At 37.8% G+C, this 20,627-nt stretch overlaps 2 protein-coding genes across 2 annotated transcripts; one reads left to right on the top strand and one right to left on the bottom strand.

The window, feature by feature from the left end:
- Positions 1 to 479: 479 nt before the first annotated feature.
- LOC136415513 (uncharacterized) lies at positions 480 to 6,912 on the bottom strand. The gene is made up of 3 exons (XM_066400102.1): positions 6,569 to 6,912; positions 1,412 to 1,583; positions 480 to 851 (listed from the first exon to the last, which is right to left on the bottom strand). Exons 1-3 carry the CDS (start codon positions 6,734 to 6,736, stop codon positions 787 to 789), a joined length of 405 nt encoding a protein of 134 aa, XP_066256199.1. The 5' UTR covers positions 6,737 to 6,912; the 3' UTR covers positions 480 to 786.
- LOC136415512 (palmitoyltransferase ZDHHC11) lies at positions 6,539 to 20,277 on the top strand. Its single transcript, XM_066400101.1, has 10 exons — positions 6,539 to 6,663; positions 8,626 to 8,889; positions 10,362 to 10,533; positions 12,707 to 12,885; positions 14,598 to 14,802; positions 18,219 to 18,526; positions 18,656 to 18,809; positions 19,216 to 19,447; positions 19,497 to 19,710; positions 19,760 to 20,277. Exons 2-10 carry the CDS (start codon positions 8,822 to 8,824, stop codon positions 19,977 to 19,979), a joined length of 1,752 nt encoding a protein of 583 aa, XP_066256198.1. The 5' UTR covers positions 6,539 to 6,663; positions 8,626 to 8,821; the 3' UTR covers positions 19,980 to 20,277.
- The last annotated feature ends 350 nt before the right edge of the window (positions 20,278 to 20,627 follow it).

Below are 20,627 nucleotides of genomic sequence, written 5' to 3' on the forward strand. Positions count from 1 at the left end.
TCGACTTCAAGGTATTTAAACTTTTTTCCTTTTCTTCATTGAATGATGAAGTAAGAATATCACAACCAATAACCGAAATTATAATTGGAGCATTTTTCTTAACAAATTGGTGAATGGGAATTATTGATATAAAATAGGAGGCCAATAATACATTTAAATTTGTTTCCTTTTCTTAATCATAATTCTCTGCTTTTCAAAGAACATCTTACAGCTTAGATACAGCTCTGTTCTGGGTTACAAGGGCCCTATACAGGGACCCTCCTCGCGATGAATATGCAGAATAGCACTCGGTCTGTCGGTCGGGTGAAATTGAGCTGGAAAGGTGAATTCTGCACCCATATTAAACCCGTGAATATATCTGCAATTCATTTTTTAGTTTTATTTATATTTTTACAAAATAGAGCAGTACAAAAAATAAATATAATTATACTGGAAATAATACTAAAACGACTGTATCTGGTGGTTTAAAATCTAGTAAGTAGGTACTCAAACGGACAAATTTAATATCCGAATTGTTTTTATATTCGATATGGATTTATCAAAAACTTATTAAAGCTCAAGTAGCAATGAACTATCATATTCAAACCTCAGTACTAAATAACCTGCAGCTAACGAGCAGACACCCCTAAAGCAACTGTGCATAATGTGACTAAATGTAACACAAAATTTGTTTGATAAAGAGTGAAACTCACCGATCAAAACCATCTAAACAATATTATAAATGATTTTCTCTTCGTCACAGTGTCCAAGAAATGGGTTGAGGCACTTTCGAAGTTTGATTATTAGCTACATGTAATGAGTTTGTCGCTTTCGCCCCATGTTGCAAATCTTTAACAAGCAGGGCGTGAGATCTGGAACAGCAATATCATTAACTCAGGCAACATCATTAACACACTTTTTTTTTTTATTGAGGATGGAGGAAAAACAACGTATTTTATTTCCGTTTTTCCTGGGAAAACCAGCCTGTTCAGCAGGTAAGTGACATGTTTTGCGGAGGGGGTTTGTCTATATGTGATTGTAAAATGTGTTTACATGTTTGCACGAATTCTCGGAAGCGTTTATTAACTAAAATCCACATTCAATGTTTGTTTTTATAAAACATTGAGTGATCAACAAGATAAAACAAGCTTTTAATCAATTATTAATTAATTACCGCGATCTCATGGCCAGTCTGGTTGACCCTAAGTGCATTATATGTAGATGAAACTGAGCTTTTCCATGCAAGAAAATTTAACCTGCCACGCAGCTTCATTTACGCTGATAGAGGCTTTAATGAATTTTAAGGCGAAACGAGGCATTTATGAAAACCTCCCTATTTTGTTATAGGTGTATTTCAATATGCACAATTACCAAAAAATCACTTGTTAATGCACTAATAAGTGTTATTAGGGCTGATGAGAGCGCAACTTACGTGATCGTTGTTGTATGTATCTCTTGCCCCTCTCTCTGATAGTTCTCGTCTTGACCAGCATAAACGATTGCTCCACTTCGTCCTTGTTTAGCGCTGGAGGATTGTCAATGGGAGTGTCCAGTTGAGTGACGTCCAGTTTTCTCATTTGGAGCTTCAGCAGTTCTTGGTTATTCTGTAACAATGATGAACCTACTCATTCTACAGGAGCTAGCAGCTATTGGTCATTCCGAAATTCATTGATGCAGAAAGGATTTTTTGAGTACTGAAATATGACCGTAATCTCCCTTTTTTTTCAGTCTTTCTTAACTAGTTTTCCCAGTCGTCAGATGCGGCCTCTCTACGCCATTGATTTTTAACTAACAAAATTGCCGTTCCTGCAGTTTACATGCAATATTTGGAATATAGCGAATTTAGTTACAGCGAATTTTTTGGGAGTAGCCATTTTCACAAATTTTCCTTTTTTTCATAAAATCTTTCACGTGTGGTTCCTCGAGTGATCAAACAGCCTCTCAACGCCGCTGTTTTTGGATCAACCAAACTGGATGTTTTACCATTTACACCCAACACTGAAATGATCATTCATACCGACGGACATTGATGTGGAATGTTGCTCATATTTGCTACAATTTTTCAAAATCTTCTATGGTTTCTGGATTCATCCAGTGTGGCCTTTCCACGCCACTGTTTTTTCGACCAGTTGGGTGGAAGTGAATTTGTCCATAAGGCTTGGAAAGTTCTCCATCCCGAACTGCTTTGATGTAAGTGCGGACTTTTGCGTGCTACATTTTTGAAAAGTTCTCTTTTTGCTCCTCACGCAGTGATCGAGGCTACAAATACGCGGCCGCTGTTGCGGGCCAAAGCAAATTGCAATTTTGGCTCTTAATAGACCATTCTAGGAAGGTTATTCAGAACGGCATCATAAGCTCGTTCTTGATCTTAACAATTTCTTGAAAATGTTTTCCTTTTTTTGATCCTGCATGTCTGGCTCTAAGTTCGGTAGGCAAATTCCGCCATTGGTTTTTGACTTGCTTTTTCAGCAGTTTATGCTTCGAAGATTATTCGCACCAAAACTCGTTCATTACATCATGACTCTGTATTGAAGCCCCAGTAAATGATATTCATAAGTGGAACGTAGCGACGCAGAAAGTGCGGCCTATTCCTTAACAAGCATTTCCTAGAAGGTTGAGCTTAAAAACTACGGCGATTTATTACTAAAACCAATGAAGTCATCCCCAATATTAGACACGTTGTCTATCTCTCTATTGAGAAATTTGAATGTTTGCCCGGGTCATATACAGATAAACCAAATTCGAATCAATGGACTTTCTAGAAGCTGTTACTGTGTTGTCAAACAAGCGTTCATATTTCTTTCCATTCGTCACGAGACTTTGCCTTACCAAGACAATGGTTGTGAAATAATCGGCCAATTTCGAATAACAATGCCATAAACAAGGAAACAATAAATCATTGCGAATCACTTTTATACATACACTAATCGCCTCGAAAATGTCTTCGAACTTTGGTGAAAATTTTCCCTTGCACAGCGTGTTTCATAAATACGGTGTCAAAAGGTCGTTAGGCTCGTAAATTAAAAAAGTGTCAGATAACAATTACTAAACATTGATAAGGAATTTATAGACTGCGGGACGCTTCATGACAACTCGCAAGCTTTATCTGGTCCAGCGGCAGAAACCACTTATGTTGAAACTTTTATCTGGAAAAAGCCAAATTATTCAATAACCTATTTTCTAATCAGCCTTCTGAAGAATTATGGCCCCAACGCTCACTTTTATCAACTCTTATTTGCCTCAGAAGACGCATATTTGGTGCGTAATACATCAATTATCATTGTTGGCACGAAATTATTTATTATGTATTTAATAATGAACATGTTGTTTATTAAACTCTTATCAATCTCCAACACCTTTGGGCTGCCTTATCAACGCCCCATTGGGATGATTACTTTGTTGTTCGCAAATGTTGATAGCGGGCTCACCATTAGTTTTGTCAAGGGTTAAGTAGACCATACACGCTTATGAAAACTTTGCAAAGAAGCGAATGGGTCGATTTTTCTCACTTCAATTCATACACGATAATTAACCGTATTTTTTGTGACAAGCTATGGAATCATACAATCGAGGATAAAGTAATGGGGTGGCAGATAAACTAGTACTTTATCACACCAAGGGGAAGAATTTTAGGTCAATGTCGAGTGATAACGATTAAAACGCTTATCTAAGATTTTTTATATTATTTCTGCATGATAGTCATGATGGTGAAGATGGCATCTATTTAGAGTTGAAGCCCAACTGCGCTCTCGTTGTGCCGAAGGATCCGTGAGTTTATCTCGAGATTACAAAGGGGCCTTACAGGAAATTAATTTTTTTGCCTTAAATAAATCGATCTCAGAACGATAAACGCTCAACAAAATGTTTCCTTTTGGAAAAATTATGGATTTTCTCTAATCTAGATCCAGAATATTCAGACACGATAGGAAATTTGACCATAGAAGCATGAAGGGAAATCAAATTCGTGACTTTCCAATTCATAGCGATTCTCTTGCGTCCTTTATCGATAACAAGCCGATTTAAAAATTTAAAGATTTTTATTAAAATTTCCAGAAATGCCCATCAGGAAATTTGCGTCCTTGTCAGATGTGAAAAGCGCCCACCACCTCCGTAAACCAGCCTATACGTAGATTGTTACTCATATAGTATTTCTTTTAGTTTCTGAGATACAGAATCGTTTCGATTCTTATTTTCGATATTACGAGAGCGTCTCCTAAAAATTTCCAAAAAAGGCTATTTTTGGCTATTTTTAAATTTTGATTGACATTATCTGAAGAATACATAGACCAAAAAATACTTCAAATCAATTCCTCTAGTCGAGCTTTTTGGACGAACCAAGTATAATTTCCCAAAGTGGGCCAATATGTAGTTCATTGAGATTTTATGAGTGTAAAATATTTTTAGGAGTCTGCCAAATTTTCTATTGAAATTCGAATGACTAACAGTAGCGTGCCCAATCCGGACAGAGAGTTCATACATTTGCTGTTTCGAAAGTGTAGCTGACAAAGATGTTCCAGTAAAATTTGGTTTCCTTAGTAACCCATTAAAATTTCAGTTAAATCAAGTAATTAACGGTGGAATGCCATTCCCGGGTCCAGAGTCTTTAAGTCTGCAGTAAGTAATTAATTCCATAAAAAAAAATTCTAACTCGCAAAATAAATAGAATTTTCCGGTAAAATTTAGTGGAACCGCGGATATCAGTATCCTTAGTAAACCGTCGAAATTTTGATTGGATCGGGCATTTAACAATAACGTACCACAGCCCATACACCAATAGAGTCCGTACATTTACTATACATATCGTGATAATTTAGAAGTTCGATTTTGAAAAATTGTGAATCGCACAATATTAAAGGATTTTCCAAAAAAAGTTTGGTGGAATTACTGCTTCCATAGTAACTCTCGAAAGTTTTTAGGTATGATTCAAATCACGTACTTGTTCACGTCATAAAATGTAACAATTGAGAGTCGCCTTACGTAAAATGACAAGACATGTAAATTTAATATGCTAAAAAAGGATAAAAATATATTTAAAAGTCTAAACATAGCCCTATTTTGTTTGCACGGTTGCCGCTTAATTTGTTGACGTTTCAGTTTAATTAATTTTTTTTTAATTTTAAAACTTTTTCGTCCATTGGAATGATAATTATTTATTCTGGATCTAACAATACTTGCTAAATACCGACAGCGTTGCACCGATACCTGAGAAATTCCTGCTACACATTAATTTTGAAAAGATGTGGCATCGCTGCCGATTTGAAGCCCGTGACGTGCATAAAAAGTTACGCGATTTGAACCATAGTTAGTTGGTCATTATGAGTGGCCAGAACACGCTTTAATTAGAAACTTTGAAGATCAAGTGAACTTGACAAAAGTATCTCAAATCAATCATCTCTACCTGCTCTATAAGCCCATGCACATTCTTTTTATTTTATGTAAGTTAAGTTTAATAATACCCATCTTCCAGATTTTAAAAGCGCCTCACAATGAAGGCCATGCAGCCACTCATGGGCTTAAAGTAAGGTCGCTATCCAAGGCCCATCCAAATTCGCCGATTTAAACGAGAACGAGCATTTAAAAAACTTTCAAAATTATCCATACTTCGTCGTTCTTGGAACTTTCGATATCTTAAAAGTTTTTGAAGCAATTGGCCTCATTTTCAATGCATCCTACGGTTTTTCAAGTATCTAAAACTTTGATCACATTATGATCTCTCTAACATCATACATTTACATTTTACATGAATATTTTCAGGGACTTTCCTCTTCATGGTCGGCGAGATTAGCGAATTTAGTGCGGGCAAGTAATAACTCTGGATGTTGTGACATAAAATACACGCTTAATTTATTTTTTCCACTTTTATCTAATTATGACAAATATCTCTTTGTTCCCAGGCGAATCAGTTTATGTAGTAATAATTATTGTTTCAGTTGATCGCGTTAGTTGACGTCAAGAAGATTGAAAAATTTGGCAAATCTTCCTTATGTTTCATAATAAAATAATAATGACATTCCGTCCTATGAGTTAAACAGCCAATATCCTGTGCCTGTGTTTACCTACAATGTGTTACAGGGATTGAACAGTTAATGTTTTCGAAAACTAAGTTGGATAAGTATCAGCGTACCTGTATGCTCTCTAGGGGGAGTTTTCTACAGTACTACAAGGGGGTATCTCGAAAACGGTTAAAGTTTCTCCGCAGGACGAGTTTTTTAAGTGCCGCAAACTGGTATCCCGGAAACGGTTGAAGTTCCTCTGTAGGGAGAGTTTTTTAAATGCTATAAAGTGATGTGTCGAAATCGGTTAAAGTTCCATTAAATTTTATTGAAGTAATGTATGGTGATATATACTAGTATACTTTTTGCGTTTTACAACTCTTCTACCGAATTTTGCCCGTTTCGCGTTTGGCTTTTAATCCGCGTAAAAAAATGTCTTGTACTATTTTCGAGTTATTTCACCTTCGGGTACCTTCAGGATAGCGTAACGAAAAGTAACGCTTCCCGCAATTATCAAGTAAATAATTGCTTCAACAATAGGTGCCCAATTTACTTTCCATGTAGGTACCTCAGCAGGGACACTGACGTGAACTTACAAAATAATCAATGGCATCCTCAATCACCTTCTTCCGGTCCTCCAAACTCGGCTTCGAATTTACGAAGTCTGGACGCACTCCAATGATTGCACCAGGTAACAAACTTTTAGCTAAAATTTCCCGGAAATGCCCGAAAGACACAACGGCTATGAACAAAGTCAGCTTCATTAGGAAACTGTCCCTTTTTTACACCCAAAAACAAGCTCCTTCAATAAGCGAATTTATAAAACAATTTCAACACTCTAATAAAACTGTGCAGCGCTTTTTTCTATCTTTCCAAGTCCGAAAAGCCCGCCTTTTTGTCAACAAACTCTCCGGATCGCTCTTCTTATAGGTCTGACATATCACGGAATCCGAGTCGGTGGTAACGAGGTGGAGATTGTGATAAGACACAACGAATCATAGCGGAGGTGTACCGTTCAAGTTTTCCTGATAACGGTTAATTGTTTGGTGTATTTATGTTCATACATATAAGGTGGTATTTCCCCCTCCTAATTGCGTCTTGAGAAAAACTGATTTTGCACGCCGATTGCAATGAGAATGGTGGAGTTCCAGGAAATAAATCAACGGCCGTTAATGGTTAAGTTTGCCCTTTTATTCTTGGTGTTACGTAAATAACTGTGATCGTTAGCCGGCTTGATATGCCAAAAGTTGGGCAAAACGTGCGTTGAAAACGTGAAAATTGCAGGCGTTAAGAAGTGAACAATCGTTTCGAAGTGTTAATTCACTTTCGATGCGAATTATATATATATAGGTACGCAAAATAGGCCTATACGTTTCTGAAGATATAGGTGTATTTTGTTGTAAATAAAGGAAATTATAAGAGGTGCTTCAAAGATTCACCGTCCGCTTCCAAGCGCAGCTCTAGGCGCTTAATTAAATTCTGCATTAATATTAAAACGCCCCTTGTTCTTATTTTGGTCTTTAAAGTTATGATGAGCTTCCTTCGCAGCTCATTAATATCAGTGGGTACAGATTTGCAAATGTGGTCCTTCATAGTTCTCCATAAATAATAATCTAATGGGGCTAGATCTGATGAACGTGGCGGCCAAGGTATATCTCCATTGTTTAAATAATTCTATTGGGAAATGTGTCAGAAAAATAGCCACTCTTCCAGCGTTGTGAAGTGAAACATCATATGTGATTTCTGTATGAACCAAATGTGATTTAGGCGGTTGGGACCTGTGTTGTTATCGGTGTAATCCGGTCAAGTAGGTTCCGAAAAATGTTAACGCAATGGTTTGAGCGACATTTAGTCAAAAATCTCATTAGTAGAGAAACGCAAGAAAACTTTAACACATGATGCATTATCACAATCAGAAAAAAAAGTTTTTTCGAATGTCTTCGAAAGTCCGAAATGAACTAATCTCGTATATTTTATGATTCATTGCATGAATTACGTGGTTATACCTATTGAGTAATTGTTTTAGTAATTTTTTGTTTCCAATTCCCACCTTTTTTACTGCAAATTAATAACTCTATTAATTTTTCGAATTTTTATCACAACGTTTTCCTGATGAGGGAGGCTTTGTTCCTCGGTTCCAGCTGTAGCCGTGGCAGTATAATAAACAAAGCAACAATCTGGCAAAATGCAGTTTTTAAACATGTATAGGGTGGGATAAAACTGGTAATTTTAAACTATTAGCGAAAACAAAAACAGTCGATAATTATTGTAATCGATTAACAACGTAATGTATGTAATACTGTAGCATTATAATGGAAATGTTGTATTAGTCATGTAAACAGTAATCTGGAATGCGAGTGTTTATGTTGATTAAACTCTTACATTCCAGAGCAAGATTGGCAATGCACAACATTAGAAAATATTTTAAAATAAGCCTCGAGACATATTCAATCTTCATCTCGAATGATATAATTTCGCTGCTCTTTGCATCTGACGTACGCGAAGTAGGACTTTGGCGTTAATTATATAGAGGTACAGCTATAAATCGTTGACAGGACCTAATGAGACTGGTTAAAAAATGAGTATCGCTGTAATGAGCTTCACAATCAGCAGAATTTTCAACTGACATTTTTCCTTGCATTTCTTCAAGAAGAAGCGCACGCCAATGCCGATTTTCTCAGAGTTTCGACCAACCATGAAGCTACGCCATTGCGTCCCGACGCCGACGGTCGATACGGCCGGCCTAGCGCCGCTACGTCCTGCACGCCAGTGTACACGTGACCGCGACGCTGTCCGTATGCCGCCGCCGTGCACCGTCATGGACGTCCACGTCGCCCGTCGCTTCGAAGATGCCGCCCACCGAGGCGACTCGGGTCGCCCTTGAGCCGCCCGCAGGCGGCAGGCCGCGCAGGTCTGGGTAAGCCGATTTGGATTTGTCTACACCTGCAATGACAATGTAATTTTGTTTTATTATGAACTGAGTTCTCGAGAAATCCCTTATTAATATATACAATGGGATAGTAAAGCGAAATAATAACATAAATTATAACCATTTCACTTTGGCAGTTAAAAAGTGTCTCTGCTTTGCACATTAAGAGCTTCTGTTGCCATTTGAAATATCCTATGTGTCAAAAATAAATTGATAACTGACACATATGTGTCACGTGACACATATACTATAGAGGGATACAATTGGTGGATGGAAACGGTCGCGTCGATTTTGATGGGTAATTTACCCAATTTTTAAAAATTACGTTGACCCTTTACCACCTTATAGAAAAACAGTTCATGTCTGATACACTGAACGCATAAAGGATCAGATAAAATTATACTTATATAAATTATCGTTTTGATAGTTTTATCGCTACCACGGGGTGATTAATTTTAATACTTGGGACAGTAGCTACTTTCTCTACTCTCAGGTTATTTCATTTAAACTTTAATTAATTCAAGCATAAAATATCATGAGCGTTGTATAACAATATTAAGGGCCAATAGCTCAATGTACTGTTAACCCTATCAGGAAGATAATTTTCATGGACATCGAGTCATTGGTGAATGATTCGCCAGTATATCATCGTCTCTATGGAAACATTTCTTCTGATAAAGTTATCTGTAAGTTGATTTTGGAAAACTGAATAATTATGTATTTAAAAACACACATTTTTCAATATGATTTCACTTTCATACCTCGCTAAAGACTTACTTTATAAAAAAGCAAGTCACCTAACGAAGAAAGCTGCATGCGCGCCATTGATTGAGAAATCGTCAAAAGGGCTTCTCCTGGGCGCTTATAAAACATAAACTGAATAAATTTACATCAGAATAAGTTATTGACATTTAAATGAAAATTCAATTCCCACTTTGCAACAGTGGAGGATCGTTTGGTCTCTCAAGTTTCATCTTTGAATATAATTATTTTGATTTTGAACAAATGAGAGTTCCTTCTGATTGCTCATTTAAACTTTCCCATTATTTCCGTAAGATGGGTTTTCTAGCATTGGTGGCGTTAAAAAGTTCCTTCCCTAAATATTCGAAATGGTGATGAAACAAAGGTCTAATGTTCTTATTCTTTTTTTAACGCACTTTTTTAACTGCTTTGTTAACTTTTACAAACGCGTTCGAGTGCTGTGAAGTGCACCATCTTTATTGAAAAAGGATAAAAAACGTAGAAAAGATTAAAAAAAAGAGAAAAGAGAAGAAAAGCTAAAGGATAAAGAAAGAAGACAAAGAAAAAATAAACCATTATCATCCAATTTTAATCATTTCAAAATTTTTCGAGATTTTCGAATTTGTCTTGAAGAACATTTTACTGAATGATTTTTTGGAAATGCCGCTGTAACTTTTGTTTCAGAACGCTTTTTCTTATTCAGTCGCTTTTGACTATAGGTCTGTCCGACTGCGCAGGCAACACGGTCTGCAGCCGCCGTTACATCCACTCCAAGTCTGTGGCTGGCTCGCCCTGGCCGCCCTTGGCGCCGGCGCCTTGCTCTACCTCGTACCCGGCTTGCCATTCTACGCTCAACCTGCTGGGGCAGCTGCTACATCTGTACTTTTACTGGTAAGAAAGAATGATGAAACTGTTAACCGACAATTGTATCATGTGCACGTTATGTTATATACCATGCATACGTCGTTAGATCTCATCACGAAAACTTTATCTTTAATTCTATACCATATGTTGACTCCAAACTTCACCGGCAGGTTTCCTTGCGATATAGGGTTCAGGTAATTGGTACTTACTCTAGTAATGTATGTACATTGTATCGATTGTAAGTTCCACAATTGCTCACTCTGCTTTTATCTATCGAAATTGTTTTAAATTGAAACATTTTGAATTTGGTCCCATTGGCTTATGAACCACTCTGAAAAGATGGAATTTCTTGAACGATTATAGGTTTGTAGGGTTGTATTTCTTTTCAAATCCCTTTGCACCACAAATTGGAATCCCACTTTGTCACTCAGCTACTCTAACGAAGATGCCTGCATTATTTGTAACATTTTGAAAAATCGTTCCAATTCATTAATTTTTTGCATTCGAGGACTGTCCCCATTTAACCGGCTTCGAAGTTCCTACAGTTTCAGAGCTACACATAGAAAGCCAGTTTGTGACACAATTTATAGACGGATGCAGGCGAGGAGTTTTAAAATAATTGCCGACGCGGCGATAGGGAAGTAACCAAGGAATACATTATACTGCGACATTTTTGGACAGTTGTTCAGTCTTTCGTTCAATTGTCAACTCGGACATCCTTTATTTAGAAAACCGAAATATTGCTTTGAACACATATAACATTCTAAGGCTGTTGCAAAACTCTTATAAAAAATATCGTAATGGATTCGACAATTTGTATAAAACGTTCTGACAAACTGAAAAGTTAAATCGGATTAATATTTTAAGTTGTTTTATAAAGAAATGCAAAAGCCGTTAACCTTTTCTCCTTTTTTTTCCATTCCGCCCAACAAATAGAAAGTTATAACCCTAATTGGGGCCACTGAACCGGACACGAAATGCAATTTACCCAAAGTGAATTTTAATATTTCCCTTAGGATACTCTAGTTCCGACAATGATGACACAATTATATTTTGTAATTAAGTTAAAAGCCTTTCATGAATGTACTAATCACCCTCATGATTTCGAACCCTCCCGGCGGGAGGGCGTTGTATACTTCTTTGTATATACTTTTGTATTGGAAAAAACCTTAATTTGATTATTGCATGTACAGGATGCTTGCCCTTTGACCTATTATCCAGCGGAGAGTCTATTGATAAAATAATTAAGGTATCGACTAAATCCTGGAATAAATAATTAAGGCAGGTGGGTTTATTACCACATGGAAGCTTTAATTTTAACCAAATTGTCAATGATGCAATCCATTGTTTGATCGAATGTTGTGCAACAGCCATGAAAGTAATAAATTAGATATACAATAACTGAAGCCTCTAAGTAGAATTGATTTAAGGGGTTGGCATTTAAGGCCTGTTACTCAGTACGTGACCTTTAGGATTGCAATGTTCAAATCAACGGTTTCTCTGGTAAGGCAATTTCTCTTAAGTTGCAAAAGTATTATTACGTTTCATATATGAAATTGAGTATTCGCGGTTCTTCGTAGAATTGAAAATTTCAGTTACGTTATGCGGAAACAGCTTATTTCCCATAGCAATTTGCGTTTTGGAGTTAACTTTTTATGATTTCTCGCGTGTGAAATAATCATTACCGTGGAAAAATTCCTAAGAACGGATCTTATACATATGGCGCAATGTTATGATCCATAGGTATCAATGATAATGGTTTAGCTGGAATTTGAATCAGTAAAACTCCAGAGTTAGTTATCAAAAACAATCCAGAGAGAAAGAATATTGCATAAGCACCCATTTTCTGGAAAATTCCATGCAATTCACGTAACTAAATTTATTTAAGATGAAAACTCCGAATATTCTCCCACAAAAGTCAATTTTGCAAATATCGACATCGAACCGAACAAAATTTCCAAAGAAAACAAAAAATTTAAGAAAATTACTGAAGGGTGGCCCTGTTTGTGGAACATTTCTTGCAACTTTCGGAATGGTCATTTACGTTACAGCAGGTAGTAGCGTTTTTACTGCACTCGCTTGCGGTCCATTACGTTGTTCCACTAACTGCGATCGGCATGCAGTAAAGTAAAACTTTCCGCACTCGTTAGATGAATAGCTATTTGCAAAAAAATCCTTCATGTTAACTCTTGTCATCTAGATCCATCTGGCTACTCATTTGGCCGCCGCACTAATTGACCCTGCCGAAGAGGCCCTACGTCGACGTGCCCTTCTTCCGGTGCCCCAGTTGGACAGGGCCAAGCACTCACACGTGATCGAGGGCGGCATTTGTCACCTTTGCAACATCGAAGTGTCTAGTCCTAGAACCAAACATTGCAGGTAATTAGCCGAAATTCATGTAATTAATCGATAAATTGGATGATATGGTGCGGTTGACGCGATGCAATTTCGTATCGTTCCTCGAACGGTAATTTTGCCGTCACACGGGAAACGAGGAGTTGAAATTGATGTGGTCGGTTGGGAGTAATTTGTAGGAAATGGAGGAAAATTGTGTTAAGTAATGTTCGGATTAGATGTACTGATTATCGCATATTTCTGCAATTTCTGTGAGATTTTGAAAACATCAAATTGATGTCAACTAAAATTTACAAAAAGCCCTTTTTCTTTTAGGCATGAATAGGTAGTAAGTACTCATTTTTCGCACTGTTATGGGGAAATAGGTACACAACCTTTAAATATTTTTACGTGAACTTTGAAAGGGAGCAATTCACGAAAAACCTTTTGAACCTTCACCGTCCTCCTTTCTTACAAATTTTTTCGTAACTATTAAAAATTCTCGATAAACAAACATTCTATGGACGGATCAGTAATCTGTTAAATTTTGGCAGTGCTTCTTTCCAGGAAATTTTCTGGTCGATAGGACTGTCAAAGCCAAATAAGTAGAAAATATTCCTAAACTGTGGCAGTCTCTTTTCAAGCATTTTGCTAGTAAATTTCGAATCAAGAAGAGTAGAAAATCGTTAATAAAAAAAATTCAATGGGCAGTGAATGGGAAAAAAAGAAGAGACTGGATGAATAAGTGCTGGATTTGCCGAAAAGGGCGGCGAAAACTGAAAATTAGATACTGAATCCACTTCTTCTAGACAGCTGCAGTGATGTGACTTCCAGCGGCCATATGGAATAATTTGTCTCCCATTTTCATTGCATTTTTCAGGAAAATTTTAAACAGAGTTTTCTATTGAATTTACTGTATGGAAATTATCGGTTTTCCATAAAAAGAAAATTACAATGTACATCAAATATACTAGTTGAAATACCTACATAAACAGATTTCTACCCTCTGATTGTGCATTTAATTGCGCATTGAACACACATTTTGATTATATCAGTATGAAAACGACTTCTATTCTGCGTTATTTATTCTATGTCGCAATTACATGAAACTGCCCTGGTTAATATCGAACATTCCTCATATCATTCGTGTACATCCGCCCCACTTCTTTAATATTTTATATCCCCCCATTGTCCACCTATGTCCCTAGTAGGTTATTGCTATCGATTTGTTTGTATTTCATCGTCGTCTAAACACCCTTCAAAGTTTTCTTTCCCCAACTTTTGGGGTTAACCGGACGCGTTGGGGTGTACATATACGTGTTGGATGGTAATAAATTAGGAAAAGGAGCGTTTCATAACCACCCCTGAAGGGTGCAGAAATTAAATGCTGAATTGGAGAATAAATTGCCAATGGGTTTAATCCAGAGATTTTCAAGGGTTTGTGGATTTCAACTTGTTTTATCGGATTTGTCAAAAATTCTGACGCTCTATGACACATATGACATTCTCTTGCGAATTTCGGTTTAACCGGAAGTGACATAAGCTTCATTATTTTGAATAGAGGGCTCTGCATATGCGAAAAGAGCATCGAGTTTTCAGTACCACGGCTCAATCTAATATTTTAATTCAAAATTAGAGAAAAACTTGTTTTTTTTCTTTTTAAAATATGGCAGATTTTGACAGACAATGTTTCTTTTTAATCATTTTTCACAGGGAAATAAACTATGACCGACGACTAATTTCTTCTTCAATTTCAGCGCATGTAACAAGTGCGTGGCCAATTTCGACCACCACTGCAAGTGGTTGAACCACTGCGTAGGCGGCCGGAATTACGGTCCGTTTTTGATGTGCGTGAGCAGTGCGGTCGCCGCAGCCGCCCTCGTGGCCGCCCTTGCCATGGCCAACCTCGTTTATCATCATTTGAGCAGGAGAGATGCTACTGATGACGTTGCCAGCGCCAAGGTCAGTTCTTTTACAACCGACGTCTTTTCTGGCGCTCAAATTCAGGCAAGACGCCGGTCGACGTCCAAAGTAATACCGCAGATTTCAGCAGAACGTTTAGCAGCGTCTCATTATTCATATAATGGGTTAAATAAGGGCGGGTATTACCGTATTTGGCTCTGATGGCGAAAAAAATCATCGTTTTTTAACCGAGCAACATTTTTTAACACTGTGACATTATGTTCAAAAACCATGTGGCGTTTTTAACATAAAACTGCTTCTGGTACTGTACTTCAATGGTTTTTTTAGTGCCACTTCTATGTTCTAGCGAATCCACCGTCAGGGTGTATGAACATATATTTTTTAGAAGCATACAGTGGTTAGAAATTGTGAACACACTCGTTTCCATGCGCTACATCAATCTTCGCAGTTCAGTTCTCTCTTCAAGTCATAGTCAAATATCCAACCAAATGTGAACGTTCTGGATAGTGGAAATTGATTTCGTGGCCTATTTTTACACCTTTTAGAAATATTAGAAGTTATTTTCCGGCCAACGGCAGGGTTATAAAAAACATTTTTCTTTTTTTTGGACAAAGCAGTGATAAAAAATGGATAAAACCGTTGTTAGTCAGGATCCAGAATAAATTTACATTTTGTCCTCTCGGTGATTACAACACTGAGGCACTGCAATATTGTCAGGACTTGTTGTTTTTGTAGTTAAATTAGCAAATGTGCTCTACTCATAGCTATTGTTACGCATGGCGTGCGACCACCGCATGTAAAAGACAGAGGCTAAAAAAGGGTTCATTGTGGGCGTTTGACGAGTGATTTATTGTTTCTTATGTCTGTCGAATATTCTGTTATGTATGTTTGTGTTAATATTTGCATGTTCGTAAGAAAATTGTGGAATCTTCTAAACACAGGATCTTTAACTCTATAAGGAAACTGTTGTTAAGAATGACGTAGTCGATGACTAGTGAGGATATAAGAACAAAATAAAGTAATTAGGGTTTAACGTCTTATGGCATCTTCTCTGTGCCAGTGTACGACAAATCAACTTCTTCGTGGACACATGTTACCTTTATGGCATATTACCTATGTACATAGTTGCCTTTATGTATTGACCGGTTTTTATCCCTTTCCCTTTCTCAATTTCTTTTGTCTTGACTTATTGCTTCTGACTCACCGTGATAGTACACAGTTCGGTTTAAAAATATTTTGCCGCTTTGTGTGAAATCTGGTGTGATTCAGGGATATCCGTAAATATCAATACGAAAAATCCAACTGCTCGAAGAATATTGCGCCCTTGATTCCCTCAGGGCTAGTTAAGTCACGAAATTGACCAGTAATAAATTGGAAATTCGCTTAAACTCGTTGAATAACATTATTTTAATCTGTAAAAATATCGGCTTAGCTTAACCTTTCAGTCCTTTGCACGCGATTCAATTACTTTCATACCATAACCATAAAATCTTAGTCCTGTTCATGACATTCCCCGATAAGTTGACCTCCCTTTGAAGCCAGCTCAGGACTATTTCGTTTATTTGTATATTCTTCAAATATGGATTTATCTTTCTCGACTGCCATAACTGATCAGTAAAACAAGCATGAGCGTTTCCTTCTCTTGAACAAACATCCACTTGTAAAATTAAGCTGTAAAGCGGAAACTCCCCGAAAACGCCCTTCAAGACAAATAGTGTCACTCAATCTCCAAAAGCTTCAGCAAAACAACTTTGACACTAAGTGGACTAAAAGCTGTTTCGTGAAGTCGCGAACTGAAATAATCCGAGGCCCGAGTACAAAAGCGAGAAAATGGAAGGAAATAAAGTTTCATGAAGTGTTTACGGCTGTTCACCAAAGGTTTTTTTTTGCCTGCACTAAACCCATAGTTAACCGAGATAAGGCCTGTCTCAGTTTCCCGGATTGCCGAAAGTGCAACCTTAGACCTTTATGCTGTCTTTGGTACTAAAGAATTTTTCAAATTTACGAGAGTTGGTTTAAGAGGGAGCTTACACGGACCGTTTCGGCGCAGGATACGTAATTTTTAACCATTGAAAAATGGGGAGATTGTCCAAGTTTGTAGATTTATGGGCATATTTTTACAACGGGAAAATTAACTCTGTGGATTTCGTACCGGAACGCGTTTATGAACGCTCTATTTGACTTTAATTTTGAAGAAAATTTATTCTCTTTTTCTTGGTTTTGCAACATTTATGAATCTGAGATACGACTAGTTTCGTTCGCGATTCACTGCAGTTTACACCACATTAACTAAATAATAAAATAAATAAAAATAAAAAATGTAAAGTATGCACATGCAATATTTGATACAATACACTTGTTTGAGCCACCCCATATGTTTACAATTATTTTGTTGTTACTACTTGGTTGGTGAACTTCGTCAATTCGGACAACATTGGTTCGGCAAAGGTGGTCCAGTTCGGTGGCCCTCTAGGTCATCCAATTTAACACTTTTAGATTGCTTTCTGTAGGGACATGTAAAGCCTCTGGTTTATGAAACACCAGTGGAAACAGAGCAAGACCTGATTGCACGAATTACTGCTACAATTCAAGTTGTTCAAAACGATTATCAAATTTTGAACTAAGTCCGCAAAAATCATGTACGTCGTTTAAACAGGTGCAACAAAGTTCAAGGACGACATTTTGAACAATTACTGTAGTGTTATTTTGTACAAATAAATTAAAATGAAACGTATTAAATTTTGATAAAAACATTTTTACATATAACTGTCTTTTAAGCATCATAAGGCCGTAGCGCTTTGGGGAGACATTTGCGGACACGGGTTCTTATAGTCAGATGTCTTCTATTGTTGCACTTAACAATCCTTAGAAGCTTGATGCCATAGTTCTGAAACACTCTGCATATATTCATATTACAAAAAGACAATTGATGATGAGGGTTCAAAGACGAAACGTTGCGTAATTAACAATAAATGTCAAAGAGGGTTCTCGCTGTTCAACTGTCCGCTTAAAAAGTTTGAACCTCAAAACTCAAATTGGAGTACACAGCAGTTGAATTTGTAATTTGATTGATTAACAGTAGTGTCATTACCATAGGATTTCTCTTTTATGTGACTGTCACAACACTGCTATAAAAGGCAGAGACATGAATAAATCCACCTCGCACACTTATACATAATAAACAACTTTATCACATCATTTCTTCATGTTGTCGAGCGAGAAAAATCGTCGTCGGAGAAGTGATAAAGCTATCGAAAACGTCAATAGTCGGTTTTGACGAGGGTAAATGACTATCGATGGTCACTCAACGGATTTAGAGATTAATCGAAAGCCACGAGCCGTGTCGCTAATGCCCCCTGAAATCCATTAATGTTGTCTTATTCCAGCCGAAATTTGTCATTTTTGAACGTTTTCCGCTCGATAAAGTATTTAATAGTTTCCCGGCGATATTTCAGGAAGAACCTAACGTGAAGCTCAACACCACCGTCCCCCCTCAACCGTTTCCATCCTCGTTGCCGTCGAGCGACGCCGCTTTCTTGGCCGTAGTCGCAGCTTTAGGTCTTTTAGCGGCTATTACGGCCGGCCTGCTTTTGCACTTGTGCTTTTTTCACATTTACATATCATTCCTGGGCCTCACTACTTACGAGTATATCAGGCAACAGCGCCAGACTACTGCGCAGCCGCCTCTACCGAGCCAGAGCGAGACGCAGAGTTTCCAACTGACAAGCGAAAGTGATGGCAACAGCTCGACTTTACGTCATAGGTAACGTATGTTTTCCCTAGTAGCACAGACATATTTCAAATATTTAATCAGAAATATTTAATTTATTAATATGCGATACAACTAGTGCTAGCTGGTTTTTACTGGTGATTTTGCAAAGCTGATGTTTAGGCCGATAAATTTGGAATACGAAGGAAGAACCAGAACAACTTTCTTCAGCTGCGCAGTGCTGGAAGAGACTTTTTCCAGTTGTAATCCCGAGCCCACCCCCACTCCGCCTACCACTCCTCAGGATTGCCAAATGTGTGTGATGACCAATAATTCGGTAAGTTTTCTTTCTATTCAAGTCGACCATTGAATGACCCATATTACGATATATCGATTTATAAGCGAAACTTTAATGTATTTCACCTTCTATCTGAAATAGCTCTCGTTAATTATGATTGTCAGAATAGGGTGGTGACTAAATATAGCCCATTTCCAGAGAGAAAAACATAAAAGGAACTCAATGCTAATTTGCGACGCCACAGGGGTTTCATGTTGTATTACAACACCGGTTGTGCGTGAGGGAAATTAATTTTATTTTATTGTATGCAAATTACGAGCAAATAGGATTAGAAGCATATTTACTTTAAAGGTTATTGCGGTTACTAGAAATTGTCATACGTTTTCCTGTCATGTTTAGCACTCAGCGGCAGTATAGAATTTGTTCATGAAATACTATTTTCCAGGTGGCTCCTGAAATCAAAGTAGCGCCCAAGAAACCGCGTCGGAAATGGAATTGTTGCGTATCAGTTCCAGATAGTCCTGACGACCCTCACGGTCCTCAGGAGCCTCGTTGCCTTATGTCCCTGTGCAAGCACAAAGCGAAAAGCAAAAAATTACCTCCCACATTGGACGGGAGACATCGAACCCATGGGTATTGGTCCAGCGCGAAAGTACGGTTGTTGTTTCGGGTTTTAGGTCAGTTGAATTTCACAGATCCATTACCTCAATAAATCATTTTTCACAGGCAATATAGGACAGCAGAAAAGGAGGAGCCAGAGTCAACAACAAGCTACCACCGGGCAAAACGCGAAACCCAACCAAGTGATGCCGCACCCTGGGGAATGTCTCAATATCCCCGTTCCTGTCCAGACTGTCAGCAATTTAGTGCCGGTTCCCTGCTATCCAGACGCTTCCAGGAGAGCCAACGCTTTGCCTGCACTGCCTGTTCCTCCGAGGAGGTAAATAGTAACAACATTACTGAATTGTCGTCTAAATATGTAAAAATAGAAGGCTGATAAGCGAAACGGAATTGGCCAATGCACTGACCCTGCTACAACAGCAGCAACGATGCGGGCGGAGACCATCATCGAGAAGACGCAGGCGCAGCGTGGTGCATCGACCGAAAACACCTGCGCTGTCGCCGATTCGAGAGAGCGGGCTGAGCAATCCGGCTTCGCCATCCAGGCAATCGTGCGCAATTGCTGGGAGTTGCACTAAACCGAGTTAGTTGTCAAGATGAACGAATGTTGCACGTTGACAGTCATCTTTAATATGGTTAGATGTAATTTTGCTGAGTTAATAAAGACATAATTGATCAGATTTCGATGGTTTCCAGTAGTGATTAAAAAAAGCCAATATGCTGGAGTTAAGGGAGCATTGAAGCAGCAGAAGTCAGATCAATTTGTCATCGAGTTTTAAGGTATTGTTGCGAGTTAAAACGTTGTTTATATTTTTAAGAGAGTTGTATAAAAGTTGCCGTGTGTTTTTAAATATAATTATATTTTGCTGTTTGTGTATAATGGTGGTTTGAAATTCACTCTATTCAACGGGCTGCATTGATTACACATAATGACTGTCTGAAGTCAACTTTCAAGATTCAAGGCCTTAGCGGCTTTATTTCGATTTGTAAATGAAATCAGTCTTTTTGATTTTCTGAAACCATCGTCGCCTCTGTTTTATGATATCGCCACAAAAACTGAATTCAAAAATTAGTAAGTCCAAAAAGGCTCCCATAAGTAAAAACAAAGTTGATGGTGGTTGGATAGCGGATTGCTCTTTCCCGCGACACCTTATATACAATCCCAGGAGTCGTAGACAATTCCATTAAGTTTGTGCATGTGCATACAGAGTTATCAATATGCTCTATCTGCCATGT

Source organism: Euwallacea similis, chromosome 20, assembly GCF_039881205.1.
Source record: "Euwallacea similis isolate ESF13 chromosome 20, ESF131.1, whole genome shotgun sequence".
Lineage (NCBI taxonomy): Eukaryota > Metazoa > Arthropoda > Insecta > Coleoptera > Curculionidae > Euwallacea > Euwallacea similis.